At 41.1% G+C, this 25,919-nt stretch overlaps 1 protein-coding gene across 1 annotated transcript in view; it reads left to right on the forward strand.

Moving 5' to 3' along the window:
* Positions 1-23,730, forward strand: part of GRM1 (glutamate metabotropic receptor 1) — a 468,587-nt gene extending 444,857 nt beyond the window's left edge. The window contains exon 15 of the mRNA XM_086316176.1: positions 20,090-23,730. Coding sequence (XP_086172302.1) covers positions 20,090-21,008 — 919 coding nt within the window. The 3' untranslated portion in view covers positions 21,009-23,730. The remainder of the gene's footprint in view (positions 1-20,089) is intronic.
* The last annotated feature ends 2,189 nt before the right edge of the window (positions 23,731-25,919 follow it).

The following is a 25,919-nucleotide window of genomic DNA, read 5'->3' on the forward strand; positions in this document are numbered from 1 at the left end:
GGCGTGCTGCGATTCATGGGGTCGCAAAGAGTCGGACACTACTGAGCGACTGAACTGAACTGAACTGAGGACAGGAAGGGAGTTAGTGCAGCAGACAAGTCAAAGAATCAGAGTGTAAAGGCTCTGAGCTAAAAGACCAAAAAAACAAAAGCCACTGATGGCTGAAGGAAGTCAAAAAATTCCAGGATGCCAGAGATGAGAATACAGGGAAGTATGATAAGGAGACGAGAAGAGTCAGCTCAGACCAGATCAGGCAGGGTCTCCATAAGGACCTCAAAAGTGTGGTTCTCGTCCTCTGAGCAATGGAAGGCCACCCCAATCACCAAGCAGGGGGCGCTGTCATTAGTGAGAACTGTGCTCTACAGCTGGCAATTCATGCTCAGTGTGGAGGACACAGGAGAGCAAGGTGCAGGTTCGGATGCTCTGGGAGGAGGCTGGTAGGAAATTATAGTGACCTGACCTAGGGTTTTGACAGTTGTGGGTAAAGAGAGTGAACACAGCGAATTGCTTAAGAGGTAAAAATAGAAGGGAAGATTGTTCACAGAAATTCAGAGTAGGTGGAGATGTGCAGTCACTTCAGGGTAGTTTAGCTCCAAAGCCCATAATACATGAACAGTTACCAGATTAAATGTGTTATCACACCCAAGATGTGGTTGTTGTGTAAGAGAGGGAGACTGATAAGACCCAAAAGCAGAGAAAAGCAGTTACTCAAACAAGCATTGGAAATGGCCATAGAGCTCTCTGATGCAGAGACGAGGGAAGGAGATGGTGACCCATGGGCTCTGAAAACTTAGGTCCAAATGACAAGATGATTCCCAGGACTAAAAGGATGAAGCAAACTATATTGGCTTAATGCCATCAAATGTTTTAATACTGAAACTTGCAACTCTCCACCCCTTCTTCTGATTCCCTGAGAGCAAGTAACTATTAATTTTTGTATTTTCCTACTTATATGCAGTTTTTTATTCATAGTCCTATACATAATTTCCCACAATTTCCTGAAAATGCAATTGAAATTCTGTAACTAAAAATCAGTCGATACAGAGCATTGCCATCACCCTGGAAATCTTGCTCATGTTCCTTTCTAATCTGTCCCACTATCTAGTCATTGCTATTTAGTCACTAAGGTGCATTCGACTCTGACTCTTTTCTGACTCCATGGACTGTAGCCTGCCAGGCTCATCTGTCCATGGGATTTCTCTGGCAAGAATACCGGATTGGGTTGCCATTTCCTTCTCCAGGGGATCTTCCCGACCCAGGGATTGAACACTCGTCTCCTGAATCGCAGGCGAATTCTTTACCATTGAGCCACCAGGGAAGACCTCCACTATCTAGAAAAGTGAAAGTGTTAGTCCCTCATTCATGTCTAACTCTGTGACCCCATGAACTGTAACCCGCCAGACTAGGGACAACCTCTATTCTGATTTTCATCCCCATAGATTAGTCTTGCCTGTTCTTATTCCATAAATGTGAAATTGTGTACTTTTTTCCTACTGTAGCTGTGTATTTTATTTTCTTTTTATTGGAGTATACTTGCTTTGCAATGTTGTGTTAGTTTCTGCTGTACAATTAAGTGAATCAGCTATATGTATACATATATCCCCTCCCTCCTGAGCCTGCCTCCTCTACTTCCATCCCACCCCTCTAGGTCATCACAGAGCACCAAGCTGATCTCCCTGTGCTATACAGCAGCTTCCCACTAGCTATCTGTTTTACACATGGTAGTGTATATATGTCAATCCTTCTTTCCCAGTTTGTCCCAACCTCACATGACTTTCTGTCCAAAGGCAACTTTTAGAGATTCTCTTTAATATCTTCAAGTGTTTCTGAAACTTATTCATTACCTCTTACTTAAGAACCTCTGCTTGCACTCTGAACCTGTTCTTTGAATCTGTTCTTCTGTATCAAGAATCATTGAATGTTCCAATGGAAAAAAATAACTTGAAGATTGTCTCCTTACCTCTCTGAAGTTCTCTTTTTTCTGACTTATTAGTCTCTTGGATTCTGGTTGCCATGAGAGCTTCTCAATGTCTTTAAATGGTTTTTCAAAATATTTTACCTGCTTTCTGGTAGTTGTTTTCAGTGGGGGAGCTAGTTTATCCCAAGGAATTACATCTTACCTGGAAACAGAAGTCCTCTTATACCAATTTTAATATTTCCCCTTCATCTTTCTCAAGTTATGAGGTTTATCATAATCTTTATGTTATGATACTGCCAAGATTTCTTTTAAGGCTATGATGACAACTTCTAATACTGTAAAAGAAATTACATGATATTTGTCTATCAGTCTATGATAGTCTATTGTCTATTTGTCTATGATAATTGTCTATCAGTTTCTTTTCAGGTTTGCTGGGTGGTGGCATGATGATATTAACACCTCTGCTTAAACAGATATGATAATGAAAACCATATCTAATATTAATGCTGTAGTCAAGGATATTAAAAACTTCACAAAGTTAAGTCAACTAAGTTCTTTTTCATTATCATTAATTTTGAGCTTCTTACCAAAGTAATAATCTTGTCTTCTGTCTTGTTTCAAAACATCCTGAGGTGACAATTTTAGTTTTAGGCAAGTTGTTTTCATCATCTCTTTCCTTCACTCCCTGTGATAAATCAGAGCAAAATAATACAAAGACTCACTTTGTCAGTTTGGCACCTAAAGGTTATCTGGAAATACACCAGGGTTTTCTTTTTTCCTTCTATGTACTTTAAGTTGTAATTTTTTTTCTAATTTTGAGCTTTTACTTTTTCATTAATAAAGATGCCTAAATGTGAAAATAAGTATTGAGAATATATATAAAATAAAGCAGTTTATGTACAGTATAAAGACTAAATTTACCAGAATTTTGAATTAAGAAAGACTTCAGGACCTACAAAATATTAGTATGAATTTCCAAATTCCGTAATTTGTTTTTAATTATTATTTATTTATTTTGGCCACATGACTTGTGGGATCTTAGTTCCCAACCAGGGACTGAACCCAGGCCCTCAGCACTGAGAGTGCAGGGTCCCAACCACTGGACCGCCAGGGAATTCTCTCAAATTTCTGTGATTTCTACTTAGTAGCTCCTCATATATTTGAATATAAATTTAGGATTTTTACCTTAACTTTTTTCAGCAAAAGAAAATATATTCAAAATTCCCATATAATACCTTAGTTCATTGGGATAAAGCCAAAAGAAGAGGGAATTTTACTTCTGAATTATGTATTATAAATTTCTTTTTGTACTAACAGTTATAGCTTATTTTACATATTTTAAAAAGTGATAAAAATTAATTGAGAATTTGGAAAATACAGAAAAACACAAGACAGCTAATAAAAATTACCTGCAATTCTACCCATACACAGAGAAAAACTATCATTAACATTTTTATATATAGTTTAGTTTTTGCACACACACACACACGTTATTTTTATTAATTTTTTAATGTAAATTTTGCTGGAGATTTTATGACAGTTGATATTAAGCATGAGAATTAATTTAGGAATTATTACCAAAAACAATACATGCTTTTGATATTCCTGCAATTACCAAAGTGATAAAGGAGCTCGAGATTATTTCTGTATTATTTTCATATAAGGAATGTTTCATCCTGTTTTGTTTATTCAACCATTCATTCAATACTTACTGCAAATAGATGATCACATGTCTCTCTATGCCCAGGAAAGTCCCAGTTTATGCTTTTTTTAATGATAATTTTTAAAAGCACTGCCTTCATTCTTAAAAGTAATCAGTTTGAATGAAAAATTACATGGTTTTCTTTTATTTCCAAAAATTAGACAGATAAAAGGGGATTAAAGCAGTATGCGATGGTAAATCAATCGTGGATCCTGCCCTCAGAAACTATGACCTGTTTACTGTTAGAGATAAGAAGTAAAATCAATAAGTTACATAATAAGTGAAAAAGATCACAGGAGAGATGCAAGATACAATACAGATTGCAGTCTAATCAAGATCTTGTTAAACATTTTAGAATTCTAGGGGAAATTTGTGAAGATGCTCAGTTAAAAATCGTGAAGGGATATACCCTATGATAGACTGATTCCTATACAAACTGCAAAGCAACTTTGCTCAGCTCAGTTCCTGATTGGATTAGGTTGATTTGTCCCACCCTACTTGGGCTTCCCGGGTGGTGCTAGTGGTAAAGAACCGGCCTGCCAATGCAGGGGACATAACAGATGTGGGTTCGATCCCTGTGTCAGAAAAATCCCTTAGAGGAGGACATTGTGATCCACTTCAGTATTCTTGCCTGGAGAATCCCACGGACCAGAGGAACCTGGCAGGCTAAGCCCATGGGATCGCAAAGAGCTGGACATGACTGAAGTGACTTTGCAAACACACATGTCCCACTCTACTTAGAAAAAAAAAATGGTGAAGCAACTCTGGTAGAGATAACTCAGAACCTTTAGAACATCTATAGAATCTTTATATATTTATTGTTGGGGTCCTTGAATGGACTGGGACCTGGCAGTCCAGAGTCAATGATAAGAAAGTGAAAGAGAGAGCTGGAGGGAGGGAGAGAGAGAGAGACAGAAAGAAAGAAAGACACGGGGACCCAAGCTCTGATGGAGCAAAGGTGTTTTAATGATTTCTCTGTGAGTATATAAAGGCTGTGGTACAAGAAATTTCTTTTGACAATGATAAAGATCAGAAAACCAAATGTACAGCAACTGTTACCAAGGAAACAAGGGATTAATAATGGTCACAAGGTCAGGAGACAATCCATATCTCAAGAAAGGGGATGGAGACTAAGCAGTTTTGTTGTAAAGAGAATGTTTACTAAAGGAGATTCAAGCCTGTCTCACAAAATGACCTCAGTTCCTGGGAGCAGCACTGTTACTTAAAAAGAAACAAAGGACTTGTGAGAAACAGCACATAGGAATCCTCCTGTTAAACATTCCCTGACATTTAGAACATCTATAGAATCTTATTTTATATATTTATAATGTCTTATCTTATAAAATATGTTTAGGTATGGAAAAGTGAGAGCCATATAACAACACCAAAAATACCACAAAGGACACAGACAATAGAAACAGACCCACAGGTGAAACACTGATCCCTGTTAGAGGTGTTAGAAAACGAAATCATTACTCTGAGCGTTGATAAATAAGACTCATCCATATAACTTGTTTTCTGTTTGAACTTTATCTCAGAGGAATTAAGTAACTGATAAGTTTTTTTTTCTTTTACAAATAAATCTAACAGCTACCAAAGGTATCAGTCACTCAGTTCAGTCGCTCAGTCGTGTCCGACTCTTTGCAACCCCATGAATTGCAGCACGCCAGGCCTCCCTGTCCATCACCAACTCCTGGAGTTCACCCAAACTCATGTCCATTGAGTCGGTGATGCCATCCAGCCATCTCCTCTGTCATCCCCTTCTCCTCCTGGCCCCAATCCCTCCCAGCGTCAGAGTCTTTTCCAATGAGTCAAATCTTCACATGAGGTGGCCAAAGTATTGGAGTTTCAGCTTTAGCATCACTCCTTCCAAAGAACACCCAGGACTGATCACCTTTAGAATGGACTGGTTGGATCTCCTTGCAGTCCAAGGGACTCTCAAGAGTCATAAAATGATAATGCATTATCTTATTGTTTTGTAAAAAAGTAATTGATCTATATAATGTCACCAATGACTATTAAAACAATTATATGAAAGACTGATGGGGAGTTTTATAATCTATACGTCAAGCTGACAGCCTTAAATCCACTGATCAGTCTTAATGTGATTACTAGAAGACCCAATTTATATTCTTCCCCATATGGTATAACAGAGAGAAAACACCACCTCTAATGAACTACTGTCTCCATACAATTGATCATGAAATGGATCAAGAATTCAGATCTAACTATAATTCCTAGGAAATACAGGTAACAGAGAAACATGTTAAATGACACATAGAGACACAATCCATAAAATTCATAATCTGGATGCTTCTTCAACAAATAGATAGGAAGCAAAAAGGAAGAGGGGACATCCATAGATTAAAAAAGACATAAGACTCACTGACAAAGTATGATACATAAATATTATTTCTATGGTGATTTGAGAATCAAAAGTAAAATAAAAATATAGAGATGAGACTTCCCTGGTGATCCAGTGGTTAAGATTTCATCTTCCAATGCAGGGAATGTGGGTTCAATTCCTGATCCAGGAGCCAGAGCCAAGAGCCAAGATCCCATATGCCCCTTGGCCAAAAAATCCCAAGCCATAACAGAAGCAATATTGTAACAAATTCAATAAAGACTTCAAAAATATAGAGACAATCAGGAAATTTCCTGATCCAGGGAACCTAGGGATTAAACCTGAGTCTCCTGCATCTCCCATATTGGCAGGAGGATTCTTTACCAATGAGCCACCTGGAAAACCTAATATCAAATATTAAAAATCACTATTAATGTACTTTCATGGTGTTGTGTCCGACTCTTGCAATCCCATGGACCGTAGCCTGCCAGGCTCCTCTGCCCATGGGATTCTCCAGGCAAGAATACTGGGGTGTGTTGCCATTTCCTTCTCCAATTAATGTACTTTGGGAAATATTTTTCCTTTTATTATAAAATTGTGTACCTGTATGGCAGGCGTATATACTAAATTCTTTATGGATGGAATGACTCTGTTTTAGATTTGTTTTAAAATAAATAGCAAGTATAGATGAAACAAAATTCACATACATATTGACTATTATTAAAGCTGGCTAATAGGAAGATGGGTTTCATTTTAGCATTTTTCCATGTTCATATATTTAAAACATTTTTCTTAATAAAGAGTCAATTTTAAAGATGTCTGGAAAACAAACTGAATTAGAATAACAGGGATTCTCATATAGCACTGTAAAATTTGCAAGCATTTTGCAGAGCAATTTGGCAGTATATAAGAAAGAATACTGTGCATTTGCAAAAATCCATCAACTCTACTTCTCAATCCACACCAAAGAAAAGCTTTCTCATATGTGTGCAAGGAGATATAACCAAGAATGTTTACTACAATATTGCTTAAAATAGCAGGATATAGGAAGCAACCTAAATGGCCATCAGTAGGAGAATTGATTATATTCTTGATAATGAAGTATTTATTCAATTTACTTTAAGTTAATGAACTAGAGCTATGTATATTAACATAATACTACACAAAAAAGTGCAGATTGCTGAATGGAAATATTGTGTGATGCTATGAATGTGAAATCTAATAACATGCTAAATCATATCACAATGGTAATAATATTTATTAATGCATAACTATACATGTTGAAAAGGTATTAGTATATGCTAAGTATGATATATACCAAATTTTCTCTTGAAAAGAAGAGGATTGGTGTTAAGAATAATACAGAGTGCTTCAAATTTAAACCTGATGTTTTCAAAAGAAAAGGAAGCCTAATAAGGCAGAATGTTAATATTTGACAAACCTATGATGGTAATTGAGTTGAATTTTATTAGCTCATTTTCTATAGTCTCTTATTAACTTAGAAATCTTTACAATTAAATATTCTAAAATAGAACAATATTTTATACTACATTATTGTGTTTATAGGAAAACCCTTACCATACTAAGTTAGATGTGCAGGTATTATAAGGAAGAGTAAAACATAACCAGTTACAATAGGTCTGTATATGCAGTCAGCTCTATTTTCCACTCTGATGCATGAACGCTGAGAAACACATATTTAAATTCAGATAATAGAAAAATGCCTTTGACTCTGGAAAGCAGTCAGAGGTACAAATTATCCCATTTATAACAAAAAAGATAGATATCTTCTACAAAAATGGTCTTGAGTGGTTGCTGTCAATCTTTATGATTACTTGGGACAGCTGCCACATTATTTCCACGCTGACCATCTGGAATTGTATAGACCATTTTATCTCTGCTAAACGACTCACCTCCAAACCTGTCATAGACATGCAGATTCAGACACAGACAGCTAGCTTGGCTCTGTACCTAGCTTTTACCCACTCCAGATACATCCATTCAATATTGCTCATGTTTTTTGGGGGGAAACAATTCTAGAGAGAAAACTATTTTGTACTAGAAGTTATTAAAATTCCTGAATAAGGCAAGTGGTTAAAATTTATGAGTAAAACAAAGTGAAGTTTGAGATACTCTGAATTAGTCTAACTTAAATACACACTGAGACTTAAAATATCCATCTTTTGTCTATATTTTGTTCCTGCAGTATTCTGGGCTTCCCAGGTGGTACTAGTGGTAAAGAATTTACCTACTCATGTAGGAGACATAAATGATGCAGGTTTGATCCCTGGGTCAGAAAGATCCCTTGGAGGAGGGGATGGCAACCCACTCCAGCATTTTTGCCTGGAGAATTACATGGACATTTCTAGTAATGTCTTAAGCAGGGATGGCATTTTGCTATTGGAAGCATTTTCACATGTACTGTATCAACAATCCTTCTTTATGGATGAAAAACTGAGTCTGAAAGAGGCAAATACACAGTTGGAGGGTATCTGGTCTCCTGAATCCTTGGCCTGAAATCTTATTGCTATATTATAATGAATAAGACTTGTCTGTAACAACTTCTTAAGCTGACGTAAAAAATAGTTCTTAGCATAGAAACCAATGTATGGGTGACTTGCTGTAAAGAAAATAACACATAAAAGCAAAGCATATGGGACTAAGTACACTCAAAGAGTGATGTTGTTGCTGTTGTTCAGTCCCTAAGTTGTATCTGACTCTTTGCAACCCTATGGACTGTAGCATACCAGGCTTCCCTGTCCTTCACTATCTCCCTGAGTTTGATCAGATTCATGTTCATTGAGTTGATGACGCCATCCAACCATCTCATCCTCTGTCATCCCCTTCTTCTCCTGCCCACAATCCCTCCCAGCATCAGGGTCTTTCCCAATGAGTCAGCTCTTCACATCAGATGGCCAAAGTACTGGAGCTCCAACTTCAGGATCAGTCCTTTCAGTGAGTACTCAGGGTTGATTTCCTTTAGGACTGACTGATTTGATCTCCTTGAAGTCCAAGGGACTCTCAAGAATCTTCACCAGAAAGATTATGTGGACGATGGTAACAGATGGGAGAAACTATGTGCACAACTAGAAGGGATTTTGAAGAAAGAAAGAGAAGAGGGGAGGAAAGGAAGGGAAGGAAGAAAAGAAGCATGGGAGGAGAAAGAAAAGAAAAAAAAATTCACTTCCAGAAGAAACTGAAGATGAATCTTTCTAACTAAACTTCTGGGGTTTCATTAAATCCACAATTTCTGCCAAAAGATTCAGCACAGATTTGGGACTTATATTTGACAAGCCCCCATATGCTGCATTTTCCCTCCAAGCTTTTACTCTGGCTTGCGGACTCTGGGCTTGGTTGAATATGTGGTTCTACAGTTGCTAAAAATACCCTGAAGTCCAGCTCCTTCACTCAGATTTTATTCAGTTGATAAAATGGCCACATTGGAATCAGACTTTTCAATTTTTGACTTGTAACCTTTAATAATCCACTTCTTACATAATAGCAACATCTGTATACATGGATCATTTACATTTCACTTCAACACAAAGTCAAAGTCAGAAACTAAAGAAATGGCACCATGAAGAAGAAGCTGTCATTTTTTTCAGGTATGTCAATCAATAGTAAAGATGGCTTTGGTACTGTTTGGAATTACTGCAAAGAGTTTAGCTATCAATATGGTTGAAGCCCCCAAAGGAACCACGGAGCTATCTATAGCTGCAAGGGTAGTTTCAAGTCAGCTACAGTGGGGAGCTTCCTGCCTCAGTTCCCAGGAGACACCACTGCTGATCTGTTCAGGCATGCCATACTGTGTGCACCTGTGCTAATGTCAGCAGGGCAAGCCTCTAAGCTGCCAGGATGTTTCCCCATGCTTTTTATCATCATCCATGCATCTCAGCAGACAGAACCAGCTACATCATTTGCATAGCCTAGTGCAAAATGAAGACCTGGAGCCCCTGGTTGAAAACGTAGAAGGAAAAATGTTAACGGTACTAAAATACAAAGCCTTTTCTTTTCAGCCAGCTTCCCCTCCAGCCAGTTACTGGGTAGACGCCATGCAGAAACTAAACCTGGGCAACTCCCCTTTTCCAGTGCCTCATGCCCCAGCTCATGGTGGACTGGGGACCCCCAAGGATATTGCAACACCACCTCAGAGACCGGAAAGGTACCTGCATGGAGGAGGGGTACGAGGCTCATCCCTGCCCTGTTACTTGCCAGATGCACAGAGGATGTGCCAGAACAGGGAGGAGATGGCTGCGGCCACTTGCTCCCTTGTGATGCTGTGGGGTAACAAAACCTTGTTGCCAAATCCTGATCTGATCTTCCCACATCCATGCCGGCGGTTGCCTGGCACGGGAGGAGGGTGGCAGTGATCACTGGGCAGGGTGGGTAGTGGAAGGCTCGATGGGTTTTGGTCACCAAGCCAGAGTAGAAGAATGTGGGGTGGGGAGGGAAGCAAGAAGCTGAAAACCTGTCCAGGGAGCCAGGACTACGCGTGAGGTGAAGCTCTAAACCCCTCCATACGCACTCCATTTCCTCATGCAACATCACTTATAAAACACAAATTAAGTGATAAAATTATTTGTGAATTTCAAAAAGATGAACTGAGAACACTAAACCCTGAGTTCAGAGCCCTTCTGATGAGAGACCCACCGGTGTCCATATTGGTCACAGGCCAGGAAATCAGCTCTGCCAGGGTCCTGTCTTCCTATACTATTGGGCCAGGCCACATATGGACATTATCTAAAGAAGAATTAACTGGAGGCTTCAAGGGGATCAGGCAATTTAGCAAGGCAAAGCCAAATGCTTTGAGTGTTTTTTCTGCCTTCATGAGAAATGAAATTGTTTTTTAATACTTTACGGATGAAATGCCGTTTTCTGCCAATAACTTCGTTTATATATTCAAACATCATATTGTTGTTTCTGGGCATCTACGACTAGTGTTTTCTTGACCTTTGTGACTGCAGGTGGGCAAATTAAGTGTCATATTTCTTTGATTTATTCAATAGCAAACATGATCTCTTTGTCTAATTTTCTTGAGTAAATGGACTAGTGCGGTGCAAATGAAATTATACCAGTATTTCAAGTTCTTACCTCTGGATGAGAATTTCAGATCTTCCTGGATAGATCGTGTACTCTCAAATGGTTTACTGAATTGTCTAAACTTGATGGAAATGTACATAATGATCAGTCTTATTTTTCTCCTTCACCTTCAACTGTGCTATGAAAAATATTTTTTCTCACCTTCTACATTCAGATTAGAGTCTTTGCTTACAGGTATTAAAGAGACATTCCACAGTGCTCTTGTTTCAGATCTCAAAACTCACATCTCTCCTTCCCAGAACAACGTCAGGCCTCAGCCTGAAATCTTTTTCTGCCTCTTCTTTCCCTCTTCTGAACTTCCCCTCTTCTGCCTGCTTTGATAGGAAAGAGAGATAGGAAGGTTGGCAAATGCCTTTGATTTGCCTGGAGCTGTCGTGGTCCTCTTCTGATTAACACTGGATAATTGTCACCAGGATCTTGGGGTAGATTGGCCCAAGGATGATTGGCAGAGAACATTTATGAGAAAGCCTTATAGTGGATTTCATGACTGCAGTCTTATCCACACCACTCACTGCACCTGCTGATGGTTCTGCTTTAGCATCTTCTTCCCAAATTCTTTTCTGTGATTGGCTGCCCTCTTAATATGGAATGAGACTAAGATGGCTTTGTCCCACCAACTTCTAAAGAGGGAAGCTCATGTTTCCTTAACTTGTGGGAAATCCAGGTAGCCTCACTCCAACAAATGCTGAAAAGGCCACCTGTGCATGGCCAGCACATCAGCCTTGACACGTCTAGTCAAGGATCTTCTCCACTTACCAGACCCACACACTGTGCTATATAAAGAGACATCCAACCAGGGACTGAGATGAATTTCTTCCCTGGAGGGAGGCTCATCCAGTCTCTTGCCACTTCCCTTCTTTCCACCTCTGGATATGTTCCATCTTGTGAGGGCCAAGAGGTACCTATGACTTTATGTGAAGTGACAGCACTCCTTTTATGATAACATAATATGGAGTCAAATTAGCACTACAGTTAAAAGTCACAGTGTAAGATGTAAATCTGTAAGCATTCTTTAAGACGGGTGGTGGGCTGGAAGATTCAGATGGAATCCACTGCCTCTAAGAATAAAGGAGGGTATCAAGATTGGAGGGAAAAGAGCGAATTTGGGAGAAACATACACACGGCAAAAAAAAAAGGAAAAAAAGCATCTGCCGCTTGAAAAGAGATGGTCCCACCAGGTAAAGGAAAGAATGCACTCCGCTGATGTGACTTTCAGAATTGGTCCCGGCAGTAAGACACAGCTGGGCAGGACAAGGAAAATGCAGATGTGGAGGTGGAGTGACCCAGAGAAAGGCTCGGGAGGCAGGTTCGGCCCTGCCCCCGCCCAGGCACCGCCTGAGCGGTGTGATTGCCATCTCTATGTACATGTGTAACCACTCACTCACTGGGTATCTTTTTCTTTTCAATCCTCAGGAAGAGGCAGCCAGAATTCTCGCCCACCAGCCAGTGTCCGTCGGCACATGTGCAGCTTTGAAAACCCCCACACTGCAGTGAATGTGTAAGAGAAGCTGCATGGAAAATAGAGTGGTTTGCCCCTTGCTTTCTCTCTCCTGGGTTTTTCTACTTTCTGACATGGAAACAGAAGTGGTGCATGCCATCAAGGACGAGGAGCCATTACGTGCCATGGTTTGCACGACTGCCTTAATTTGATTGTCCATCGTTCTTAAAAGGACACTGTCAAGTTGTTAGTCTTTCTGCTTTTTTTCTTATGTTTTCATGCAAGATGCAACACTTTTTCCCATTCTAGAGGTTCACTTTTGTTTGTGACTCCCACTCACAAGCTTGAAAGTGAATTTTCCCCCTTTACAAATTTGTCAGCTTCTCCTGGGCAAACAGAGCTCTTTTCTTTTCTTTGCTTTTTCTTTCTTTTTTTTTTTTTTTTTTTTTGCTGCTGCTGCACAAATGTTTGATATGATCCTGTCTGCATTTAAGTAAAGCCATAATTTGGATGGAAGAAATCCATAATGTCAGTTGGAGCCAGGGGGTGGGCACCAAGATACATCTCTGCTAGGTGCCTCCTATCCCCCGGGGAGCACAAAACAAAAGTTTTGTGAGTCCCCCAAAAAAATGAGTTTTGCAAAAGGCAAGGAATTATTTCCCCAGAATTCGGAGTGCTTTTATCAGATTCTATCCATCTGATAAAAACGGTGCATGTTTGGTCCAATTTTTGACCTTTAGATCTTGACAGTGTCTCTTTAAGTCAACAAAAGAACGTAAACCATGTTCAATTCATTGTGCACGGAGTCTGTGGTCATTCTCAGCTGTTCCTTTACAGCCCTTCAAACTCCTGGGAGAGTCAAAGGTACACATTCCTGCAGCAGAAGGGAGCTCCCTGATGAGGTGTCTGTGGCTCAAATAGCTCTTCAGATGAGAAGAGCCCAGTTTGTTCAAATGTTTGCTACTAAGCCTGGCCATGGAGCCCAGTGAACGGGGTCCTAGCGGCTCTTCTCTTCACTCAGTGGAGTGCATTGGGAAATCATGTTCTGACGTCCCCTGGAAAGGCCCCAGTAGAACGAGTGTGGTTTCAATCAAATCATACTGACCCTTAGAGGGAAATAGGTGCGGTTGGGAGGACTCTGCATATGGAGATCAGAGCCTCTCTCATCTTCCAGGATGCATTCTCTCTAATTCTCCCAAGTCCAAAAGCACTGAGTGTTTCTTGCATCAAGGGTTGAGTCTGATCAAGGACACAGTAAGGACATCCTGATGATGATGACAGCTGCTGGCTGCCTGTCAAAAGGAATTGATGGGTCTAGGAGACGTGCTTGTCCTGTCATGACAGCAGGGCCAGAGAGAGAGGAGAGGCACCTAACATTTCATGACTTTAAGGTGAGTGCCTAAAAACAACAAAGGTGGAAAGTGGTCCATCCATGGTAGGTGACAAAAAATAGTGCAGCAGTCAGCAAAGCAAACAGGTTGATGATAAAGAAGTTTTGAAATAAGACTATTCAAGCTTCCTGGAGACAATAAAGGATCAGGAAGAAACTAGTAGCTTCCAAGCTGTGCACCGTAGCGTAAGACTGGCTATTTTCAGCCTTAGTTGGTCCCCCAACACCCTCCCCCAAATATATATGTATGTTCTTTTTGAGACCTTTGATTTCCACAGCTCTTGTGAACAAGTCAGGCAAAAGGACTAGTGATAGAAATAAAGCTGCCTACTGGATCTTTAAGGTCTGCCTGGATCTCCCCTGCCTGTGAGGAATAGGCCCTGCAGAGCAATGCAGCTGCCCTGTATTTCCAGGGCAAATGTGAGGACTCCAGGTACGGCTGAAGAGCATCAAGGGACTTGCTATTAAAGTGATAAATCTGGAAGCATGGAGCATAGAATAAACTATAATGCTTCATCTGAACTTTCTTCAAAAGGAACATAATCTAGGCTCATCTATACTTCCTGGAAGAATATAACTACAGCTGGTTTACCTCCGCTAAAACAACACTGCTATACCAATATGTTGTCATAAATAAACGGCACCAGAATTTCTTTCCTCACCCAGCAGTCATGATTACATTCGGCCAAAGGCCATTTAAAATATACTTAGAAAAAAATCTAAGGACTTAGCTGGCAGTCCAGTAGGTAAGACTTTGCCTTCCAGTGCCGGGGGCTGTGGGTTCCATCCCTGATCCAGGAGCTAAGATCTTATGTGTCTTGCAGCCAAAAAATCCAAAACAAAACATAAGCAATATTGTAACAAATTTAATAAAGACTTTAAAAATGGTCCACATTAAAAAAAGTCTTAAAGAAAAAGTTCAGAAGCCATCAGAATTCTACTCTTCAGTTGGAAATATATTTGTCAGTTTTCTTGAGACAGTAGACCCTAAACCTGGACAAAGTTTATGGGCTCCTCCATACTCTGTTGACCTTCATGAGCTAATTTCATTTGTAGATGTCTTTTTCTTTATTAATTTATTGGAGAAGGCACAATGCTTAATAAAAGCAAGCTTATTTTATTTATCTTGTCTTTTATCCCAAATCATATAACTTTAGGATATTCAACGTGATTGATCTGAAGATTCTCAAAGGAGGATTGTACACTTAGACTTTGTAACATTGTAAATTACAGCAAGTCAAATGATTTTCTGACCAGCTTAGGATGAAGTTAGAATCAGCAAGGAGAGGGATAAAATTCACAATGTTACTTAAGGCTTCATCTCAGCAGCAACTTCCATGTTCTCATAATATTAAAAAGCATTTGTCTTCACCGACACATTCAGAAATTCTCTACCTTATAAGCAGTGCTGATTCAATAAGATGAGAAATTTTGAATGTTCAGAGAAGCTTCCAGAGAATCTATACTGAATAGGCAGATTTAGGGGAGGAAGCTTTCAAGAAGGGAAGCTGGAGTTAGTGGGAGTTCTTTGTATTGAAGACTAGCTTGGGGTTGCCTAAGAAAACAGGAGTCTGACTCAAATGGTTTCAAACAGTTTCCAATGCCTGAGATGCTACAAGGATCACTATTCAAGCTGCACTCTGGTACCAGCTTGCTGAAGAACACGGAGGTGAGATACCTGGACAGGGCAGCTCTGGCCTCCCATCCAGGCAGGTCTCCCTTAGGGCAACACCAGCCTTTCCTTGGAAGGCCACATGTCCCGGCCACAGCTGCTGGGTCACAGCAGAGCTGTCTGCAAGCCTGTGGCTGTGGTTTGTTTTCTTAGTGAGCCATTCTCTCCACTCTATGACCCAGTGGCATTTCCTGCTTCCATTTTCATTTTCAAAGAAAACAAATGTTACCCTGCTCAGGTTCCCAGGACTGAGACTTCCCCCCTCAAGGGAAGACCTCGCCTTGCCTGGGCTCCTTGGAAGCCATCCTTCTGTCTGCTGTGTGGCTATTAAGCCCAGTGGCAGAGACTTGAGTTGGACATAAGGGAGACAGGTGTTGAGCAAGCTTCCTCCTCAGGCAGCTTGTGCAGGATGCTTTCCTCCGGATCTCAAACACCCACCCACTGGTATTCCCGTTTTAGGCCTCTCTGGAGCAGAGAGCAGCGTACTCTGCAGATGTAACTAGTACTTACAGAAACAAATAAAACAGACAGGATCACTCTGAATGCCAAAGATATACTAATCTGTTTACACCACCCACTTCCAACTCTTCTCTAAAGTGCTGTAAATAGAGGGTCTTCTGTTTGGGGGGCGGGGGGAGGGATTGTGACACTTATCTAATGAAAGAAAAACCAAACCAAAGCAAAATCCTGAGCTGGTTGGAGCTGGAATTGAGCTCTGCCTGTGGGGTGGAAATCTCATCCTCCCTGTCTCTAGTCCCTCCCAGGCCTAATAGCAATTTCCTCCAATTACTTCAGTATCAGTAAATATATTTAGCCACTCAAGGTATCTTCTGACAAGGTGCTTTCTGACAATTTTGTGGTGTTTCTAAATCAGATTGCTTTTCCTAAGATTAAGGAACCAGGTAACATTAAATAATAGAAGAAAGAAGCCGGCAGCTTTAAAAGACAAGGTATTAAAGCTACCTTGGATTAAATAAAAGTATTATTTCATAGTAATATTGCATCTTTATAATGTATTTATTGCTTTTTACTGCCCCATATTTTATACATTTTTCTCTTCTTAATATCACAGCAATGAGTTCCTAACCTTTTCAAATAGGATAATCACTTTTCATACCAAAACAGTTATCAAATACTCACCTGAACCTGTGATAGTAATTGTACCTTTATTAGCCTGAACACAAAACACACCAAAAACAGCTTCTCAGAACTTAGTTACACTTGTATCTAGAAGTACAATTTATCAATAACAGCATTTTGCATTTAAAAATAGCAGCACATAATCTACAAGGACATAATATTGATTTAGCCTAAAAACAATGCTTTAATGCACATGTAGATTCATGGACCATTCAAGCTGTCTGCTGACCATAGGTTAAAGATAACTAATGCAGAAGGACCAAAGTTTATACCCTGTGCTGTAGTTTCTATGAAATGATGCTTTCCCTCCAATATCTCTGGTTTTTAGGAAGCAATTTATTTTGTCCTTGAAAAAAAAAAAAGGTTAATCTAATTTTCTTAATCTGGTAAAGTCCCTAGGGCATTAGGACTGTTTTCTAATTAAACAGTACTTTACAGAAAATCTAGAGCAAGACTCTGAGGGGAAGGAAAGCTGCTAACTTTGACTGCTGGGGTGGAAATCTCCCCTCACAAGAATAAATATTGTATTGGATGAAACAGAACTGAACTGTGATCATCTCTGTCTGCAAGATGATTAATAATACCTTTCAAAGGATTTAAACAGAGGCTGATAGAGGACTCCTGTACAAGGAGGAAGACAAGGCAAGTCAGTGAGCAAGGGGGTGAACTCAGTCCCAGGAATACAATGTTGCCCTTTTTGTTAGCATATATGGAAACTGGACAATGTTTTGTTTATCTAAGCCTACTGATTGAATTAGGTCAGACTAGCTCTGGAGGGAATTGGTTTTTAAAACACACACACATACACATACACATATACAAATAAATGAAGACATGAGCAGCCTTTTAGTTTAGTGATTTTCTTAATGAGCATGGAGAGGCAAGCATTTGGAGAAGGAAAAAATGTTTCCCTTGCCATTGAAAGGGCTGAAAATCATTGCCATTGGAAAGTATATTAAAGCATATTTAAGCAAAGCAAGAGGCGACTAGGCAGTTTTATACTTTCTGGAAGAGGCATATTAAATGCATAAAGAGAGAAACAGTGTAAGTAGAGTGGGAGATGGAGGAAATTAGGAAAGAGGAAAGTGGGAGGTGAGCTTGCCCAGAATTTCAAATTCAGAGGAGGAACTGTGGATTCTGGTCTTGGCTTTGGCTGGTTGGTTGGCTGTTCCTGGCAGGAACGCCACCAGCTTATTATTTAGTTTGCTCACCTCGGGAGAGAGTTAGCTATTCTAACAAGATTGTATAGAACCTAATAAGTCAGTAATCTCACATTCATAAGCAGTTAGAATCCTTAGAGAATACATTAAGCATACACTTGCATGAAATATTAATTTTTATATCATATTTTTGAGATGAGATTTTTTATCTGACAATTAAAAATATAGCATAGATTATCAGCTATATGGAGAAACTACCTTCTTTCCAATAAGAAAATTTAGCTAATTATATCTATTTTAGAACTTTTATATGCAGAATTTTCTAGAATTGATATCAGACTTTCTACACAAATCTGTACTTATTTGATTCACTTGACTTTTCAGGATTATAAAATTTGAAATGTCAAAACATTACCGTCATCATATATGTGGCACTCACACATAATTTTTAAAGTATTCATTCTTGTATTTTCAAAATGATTAAGTAAACCATTATGTTAACCATTGATCATTTCCTGTTTTCCAAACAAAAGACTATGATATGAAAAAGTCTATTTCGCATCTCCACCTAAGAAAATATATGCATTTTCCGTCTTTCTTTTAATGTCAAAAAATGTGTCATCATTGTGCCACTTCCTCTGTTGTTTTCATGGATAAAAGAAAAAGCAAAATCTTGAAAAAAAATTATTTCCTGATTTAAGTATTAACACTGTTGTTATTAATAGTACCTTATGGTAAGGTACCACCATCTGCTAAAAATTATACAGAAACTAAACTAAGAGTCCAAAAGTAAGACCAGAGTTATTAGAACAGACAGAATTGAATGTGCATATATGCACACAGTGCATCTCATTTTTTTCTTTTTCAGAGATGTATTCTATTTGGTTGGCTTTATGAGGATCCCCGGAGAAGGCAATGGCACCCCACTCCAGTACTCTTGCCTGGAAAATCCCATGGATGGAGGAGCCTAGTGGGCTGCAGTCCATGGGGTCGCTAAGAGTTGGACATGACTGAGCGACTTCTTTCCCTTTTCACTTTCATGCATTGGAGAAGGAAATGGCAACCCACTCCAGTATTCTTGCCTGGAGAATCCCAGGGACGGGGGAGCCTGGTGGGCTGCCGTCTATGGGGTCGCACAGAGTCGGACACAACTGAAGCGACTTAGCATAGCATAGCATAGCATAGCATAGCATGAGGATCCCATGAAGGGTGTAGGACCCCTGGTGCGCTAAGCCTTTTTTTCCTCAATGATCAATGAAGAAAAGGCCCTGGAGAGGTCTTGATCTCAGTAACTTCTGCTTTGTCTGAATCTTAATCTTATCCTTTTGCATCAATTATGCAAGTACACTAAAACAGGATATGGATATTCATATTTTTCTGGGCTTGCCAGTTCCAGCTCTTTCAAACACACCTACTTAAGTGTTGCCAGTGTGAAAATCCCAAGCTACCTGCTATGAGTGAACTGTGATCCACCATATGCATCAGGAATAATGCTTTGAAATAAAAGGAAACTCGAAAGTTGGGAAACTCTTAAGTGGAGCATGGGTCTGGGTTTTTCTGTCATTTCCTTTTTTTCCCTTTTGTACAGGTGCCATGTGCATGACCATGCTGCATCTAGTACCACAGGAAATATCTGCATATCAGAATGGGCATCTGAGAGGATGTGTTTTACAACCTCACAGGACGATGAAAGTAGTTTTACACGTGGGTCTTAATTTGTTCCAGGGACCAAGAAGAAAGGGAGACTATAGTTATGGTCATTATGCTCTGTTGTCTATGTGTGACTAAGATTTGATTTTTAATTTGTCAATCTTGGGATCTTTCAAAAGCTTGCACTGAGCAACAAATTTTTCATCGCCTTTGAGCCTGTGTGTGTGTGTGTGTGTGTGTGTGTGTGTAATAGCTGTGAAATCAGACTTAAATGAAAATAGCTGGTTCTACAACAAGCTGGCTCTTCTCCGCTACAATTTTTCTCAGGGTCAAAATGTCCTGCCTTGTGTTGGGGTGGATGGAATCCCTGGCCACAGCTTCAGAGGCAACCTGCGATCGCTGCAGCTTTTGGAGTCTGATGGGTAAAAGGGAGAGGGTGGGAGTGTGTGCGACAGGCAGATATACAGTGGGAGGGAGTCAAATTGCTTTGAGCTAGGCTTGCAAATGTTCTTTGTGTATGTTATCCTGCATGCGTGAGATGCCCGCAAATAAACCCATCTCTGTTCTATTCATAGTTCTAATGGCAAGTCTGTGTCGTGGTCTGAACCAGGTGGAAGACAGGTGCCCAAAGGTCAGCACATGTGGCACCGGCTCTCGGTGCACGTGAAGGCCAACGAGACGGCCTGCAACCAAACAGCCGTCATCAAACCCCTCACTAAAAGTTACCAAGGCTCCGGAAAGAGCCTGACCTTTTCTGATACCAGCACCAAGACCCTTTACAACGTGGAGGAGGAGGACGCCCAGCCGGTGGGCTTTAGCCCTCCCAGCAGTCCTTCCAGGGCGGCGCCCCGCCGCGTGCCGACCGCGGCCAGCACCCCGCCTCTGCCGCCCCATCTGACGGCCGAGGAGACCCCCCTCTTCCTGGCCGAGCCGGCCATCCCCAAGGGCTTGCCCCCGCCCCTCCAGCAGCCGCCGCTGCCGCAGAAATCCTTCCTGGACCAGCTGCAGGGAGTGGTCAACAATTTCAGCGCCGGGATCCCGGATTTCAGCTCGGTGCTCGCAGTCCCCGGGGCCGCGGGGAACGGGGGGCGGTCCCTGTTCCCGCCCCCGGCGCCCCCGCAGCACCTGCCGTTGCTGCCGCTGCCGCTGAGCCCCTTTGCGGAGGAGCCCGCCTCGCCGCCCGGCGAAGACGACGACGAGGACGACAGCGAGAGGTTCAAGCTGCTGCAGGAGTACCTGTCCGAGCGGGAAGGGAACACCGAGGAGGATGAGCTGGAGGAGGAAGAGGAGGAGGGGGACCTGCCGGCGCCCAGCAAGCCCACCCCGGAGGCCTCGCCCGCCCTGACGCCCCCGTCCCCCTTCCGCGACTCGGTGGCCTCGGGCAGCTCGGTGCCCAGCTCCCCCGTGTCCGAGTCGGTGCTCTGCACCCCTCCCAATGTGACCTACGCCTCGGTCATCCTGAGGGACTATAAGCAGAGCTCGTCCACCCTGTAGGGAGGAGGTGTCCGTGGGGGAAAAGCACCTCCCCCGGAGAGACGTGCGGGAAGCTGGGCGGGGAGCCAAGGCTGGAGGTGGAGGGAGCAAGGATGCGACAGCTGCTGCCGCCTTAGCAAGGCCAGCGCCAGAGGTGCTGGAATCCGCAAGCCAGAAGGGATCCAGGCGAGGATTCCGAGTCTTGAATTCTTCAAAACTCTTCTCTGGGAAGAAAGGGAATTCCGACAAAGCACAATCCCATATAGTATGTAACTTTTATCGCAAAAAATAAATAAATAAATAAATAAAACCAACCCACATAATCTCTTTGGACCATTGCGCATAGATGTACATGCCCACCAACTTGGCCCGTTTGGAAGGGGACAGCGGGGAGGACCGCTCAGTTAATCATTAGCTCGTCATCCTAGTGTTTCCAACGAGCTTGGTGGAGCCAGGTGGAGCAGGTGGGTGAAGGAGGGGAACCACCCAGAGAACAGTGATGGACAGCAGCTCGTTTCTCAAGCCCTTCTCCCTACTGCGCCCACAGAACCCTGGTATCCGTGACCCTCGGGGGGAACTGGCCCCAAAAGGGGTCCGTCTTCACCGACCACACGCCCATCCAGTGCCAGCCTTGCTGTCACACTTGGAGAAAGGTGCGTGGACACCTTGCTGCTCTGTGATTTTCCTCTATTTAGGAGAACAGGAATAGGAGCAAAATCATCAACCAAAAGCGCTTCATCAGTAGTGCTAAGGGAGGGCAGAAGGAGAAACAGGCCCGTGCAGAGGCTTGGGGCTTTGAACAAAATCAGCAAAATCAGCTTCCCGCATCTGATGCTCGCTTATTGGTGATTTCTTTAAAAAAAAAAAAGGCCAGATGAGATTGTTTTGAGAATAGCAGAAGACATTTGCGGATTTACCTGTGTGCCAAGGGGGCTCTCCTTTGCCCTTACGTTAAAGAGAACAAACCACATGGCAAAATCGTTACCTTCCATTTACTGTAGCAAATAATACTTACCAGTTGAACTTTCTAAGATGCAGTATGTATTTGGTGCCATTGTTTCTCCTATGTACTACAGAAACAAATCTATCTTTGAACTTAATGGTGTACTCATAGCAGCTATTATTGGTTTCAATGACAAATAATTCTTTCCAAGTGTCACCGAAGTCCTTGTAACTAGCAAGTGAATGTGTTCCCGTGTCCTTGTATATCCGTGATAACAAAAACTGTGCAATGTAATGTCAATCTAACTGCAACTAGAAGACTGTCTCTCTGATATAGTATAGATATTTTTATGTTCCAGTAATGTTTTATATACCATTATCATCAATATCTACAGGAGCTCTTTGAAGGTTGGAGTGCTCTGGTCAAATGTTTTTCATATGCTGCTCAGATGGTCCTTCTTCTTTTAAGAGGGAACTTATTTTTCAGATATTTTATGATGTGGAAATATGTTATTAATGAAGTGGTTTGAAGATTTGTTATACTAAAAGTTCACAAAAACTGTGGGTAACAGGAAAAAGGTAGATTTTATATAATTGCACACATCATTATTAAAACATAAGATTGAAATAGTATTTACATTATTTCTGTTTCCTTTATGATTTTTTTTTAATTTTACACTGCTACTTGAGCTATATGTGCTTAAAGCATACACTAACCACTGTCTTGTCATAATTTTTCAATTTATTTATTCCTCACTTTTTGATTTCTTTTCATTTTTATTTCCATGTTCTTTCATTCATATATTTTCACTGCCCTAGCTTTTCTATTTCTTTTTGTTATTTGTGGTGTGTAATATCCATGTCTGTGTAATCCAGCTGTTTCATTTTTACTCCTCCCTTTCCCTCCAATAAAAGAGATTTTTCTTGCTGTTTTGATTCTTGTATTATTTGGGAATGAATCTTATCCCCTTAAATATCTTTGTTTATGCCTTATGTTCAGTCGTTTAATGTGCTTCCTTCATGTTAAAGCTACTGATTTCTCAGCCAAAAATGATCTTAGACTCTTTAAATACCCACTGCATCATTTGTTCAGAATTTAACATCCACTCCAATGTTTGAGGCTCATATTTCTTATGTCTTCCCATATCCTACTGCCAAGTGTAGTCAGTTTTATATCAAGAAAAGACTGCCTTTTCTTTTAAAAAAAATTATTTTGTTACACCTTTGATAGAAAGACTCATGACTGAAATGTGATTTCAGTTCCATTTTCACTGTCATGAGGCAGAATGAGGGAAATGGATGGTTCTAGTGCTTGATATATGATCTGCTAATTGGCAAACTAGCAAGGGAAAGTATACAGTCTAATATTAGTGAAACATGTTTTTTATCCTAATGCCATTGACATCTGTTCTTAATATTAGAACTTGTGCATTCAGAAACTTTTAAAGTAAGAATAGATCAGAAAAACGTCTACTATTCAAATACTATGTCAGTTTGTCCTGAGGTTTTAGTCTCAGATGTTCGGTGAAAACATTCAACACCAGTCACATTATTACTCTGAATGCCTACAATTACCATGATTAAAAGTTTTCCTGAGTACAATAGATTATTAGCTCTTAAATCATAATTGTTCAAAATTGGAAATGTACACATACATACCCTATACAAAAAGGGCAGAAACTTTCCACCTTAATGTATGTGCTTATACAAGTTGTTTAGCTTCTGGTGAAAGTGTTTTCCTTCGGTTCGTTACTGCCTTTTGTCAAATAATCTTGATAATGCTGTATAATAAATATTTTCTATTTATTAAACGAGTATGTTCCCTCTCTCTAGTTTGTAAGCATGACAATGACAGAAATTGACTGGTATAAAAAACAATTTCAATGGTTTGATTTTGCTCAGAACACGTCTTTTAGGTGAAAGCTGGAGATCACCACACAAAATCTACAGACCAGGTAGGTGACAAAGCAGAGCGTAATTTGATTATGAGGAAGGATGTATCAGTTTAAAGTGAACTCCAGAATTTAAATTTTAAGTAGTGTGGCAGACATTGTCATCTAAGCTTTTTTGATAGAATGTGTGAGGTTGACAAACTCCTGCATCGCCAGCAAAGCTTTAGAGACAGAGGCATCCAAAAGCCCCATCATTGCTTCATTCATGCCCCCCACAGCCTTCTTCCCCTTGGCTCACACTCTAGGGGCACCTGGTTTCTTACCTCCTGCTCATCCCAACTTCTATTCCCCTGCGTTTCAATAGAGACTTCACTGGTCCTCAAAACAATGGAGCCTCTTTTATTCACATCTCTGAATGAGACACCTGCAAAGTAAGGCATCTACCAAGTGTCATTTGAAGGGAAAACTTGGTGATACCAGGGCCACATCCATGAGATCGTGGTGCATTTAGATGGAAAGAGCAGCCTCGATCCAGAAAGGCTGATGTTGAAGAAACTACCAGAATCCGGAGCTGAGACACCAGGGTTATCTGCATTGTGCCCAGAAAATAGAATGAAAAGTTATGAAATGGGGGCTTGGTGTCTGATGAGGAAAACCCATAGGAGAGAGAAGGAGAAGCAAAGAATGGCGAAGAAAAGGAGAAAATGATAACATTTCAGATATTTAGTCCAAAGAAGCAGCCATATATCATCATGAGTCATTAAGGCCTCTGCTTAGCTTCCCTGGTGGCTCAGACGGTAAAGCGTCTGCCTGCAATGTGGGAGACCTGGGTTCGATCCCTGGGTTGGGAAGATCTCCTGGAGAAGGAAATGGCAACCCACTCCAGTATTCTTGCCTGGAGATTCCATGGACGGAGGAGCCTGGTAGGCTACAGTCCACAGTGTCGCAAAGAGTCAGACACAACTGAGTGAGTATTTTGCTTTGCTTTGGAGAGTCCAGAAGCTTCATCACAACGGAGATATTTGGAGATGGTGAAATTGGAATTCAGATACTACAAACGTATGAGGGACTACCCCAACAATTTCTATCCTGAGTAGCCACCAAAGAGAAGAGAAGCAACATATTTTTAAACCTATTCTGGGCCAGAAATGTTTCAGTGTCCCCCCTCCTCCCACCTCCACCCCTCGAGATCTTAGTTCTCTGACTAGTGATGGAACCCCCAGGCCCTGCAGTGGAAGCGTGGAGTCTCAACCTCTGGAAGGCCAGAGAAGTCCCTGCAGCTCCTTTGCATTCATTCTCAGTTAATCTTCCCAGTACTACAGCCATAGGAATATTTTAAAGAACTAAAATAATTTGCACTTGCCCAAATTCTCCTAGATAGTAAGTGACTCAGCAGGGAATTGACCCCCATACAAAGCCAGTGAATTTGTGCTCTTCTCCAGAACCCAGGATAATACATAGGAGTCACTGTCAATTGGGACTGTTCTCCCTTTCATATTCCCATATTTTATTCACATCTGAGATTATATTATAACTTACATGTCTCTTTCCCTGATCAGATCAGATCAGATCAGTCGCTCAGTCGTGTCCAACTCTTTGCGACCCCATGAATCACAGCACGCCAGGCCTCCCTGTCCATCACCAACTCCCAGAGTTCACTCAGACTCATGTCCATCGAGTCAGTGATGCCATCCAGCCATCTCATCCTCTGTCGTCCCCTTCTCTTCTTGCCCCCAATCCCTCCCAGCATCAGAGTCTTTTCCAATGAGTCAACTCTTCACATGAGGTGGCCAAAGTACTGGAGTTTCAGCTTTAGCATCATTCCTTCCAAAGAAATCCCAGGGCTGATCTCCTTTAGAATGGTCTGGTTGGATCTCCTTGCAGTCCAAGGGACTCTCAAGAGTCTTCTCCAACACCACAGTTCAAAAGCATCAATTCTTCGGTGCTCAGCCTTCTTCGCAGTCCAACTCTCACATCCATACATGACCACAGGAAAAACCATAGCCTTGACTAGACGAACCTTTGTTGGCAAAGTAATGTCTCTGCTTTTGAATATGCTATCTAGGTTGGTCATAACTTTCCTTCCAAGGAGTAAGCG

Source organism: Bos grunniens, chromosome 9 (genome assembly GCF_055505025.1).
Source record: "Bos grunniens cultivar Pamir isolate PY7600 chromosome 9, Bosgru_T2T1.0, whole genome shotgun sequence".
NCBI lineage: Eukaryota > Metazoa > Chordata > Mammalia > Artiodactyla > Bovidae > Bos > Bos grunniens.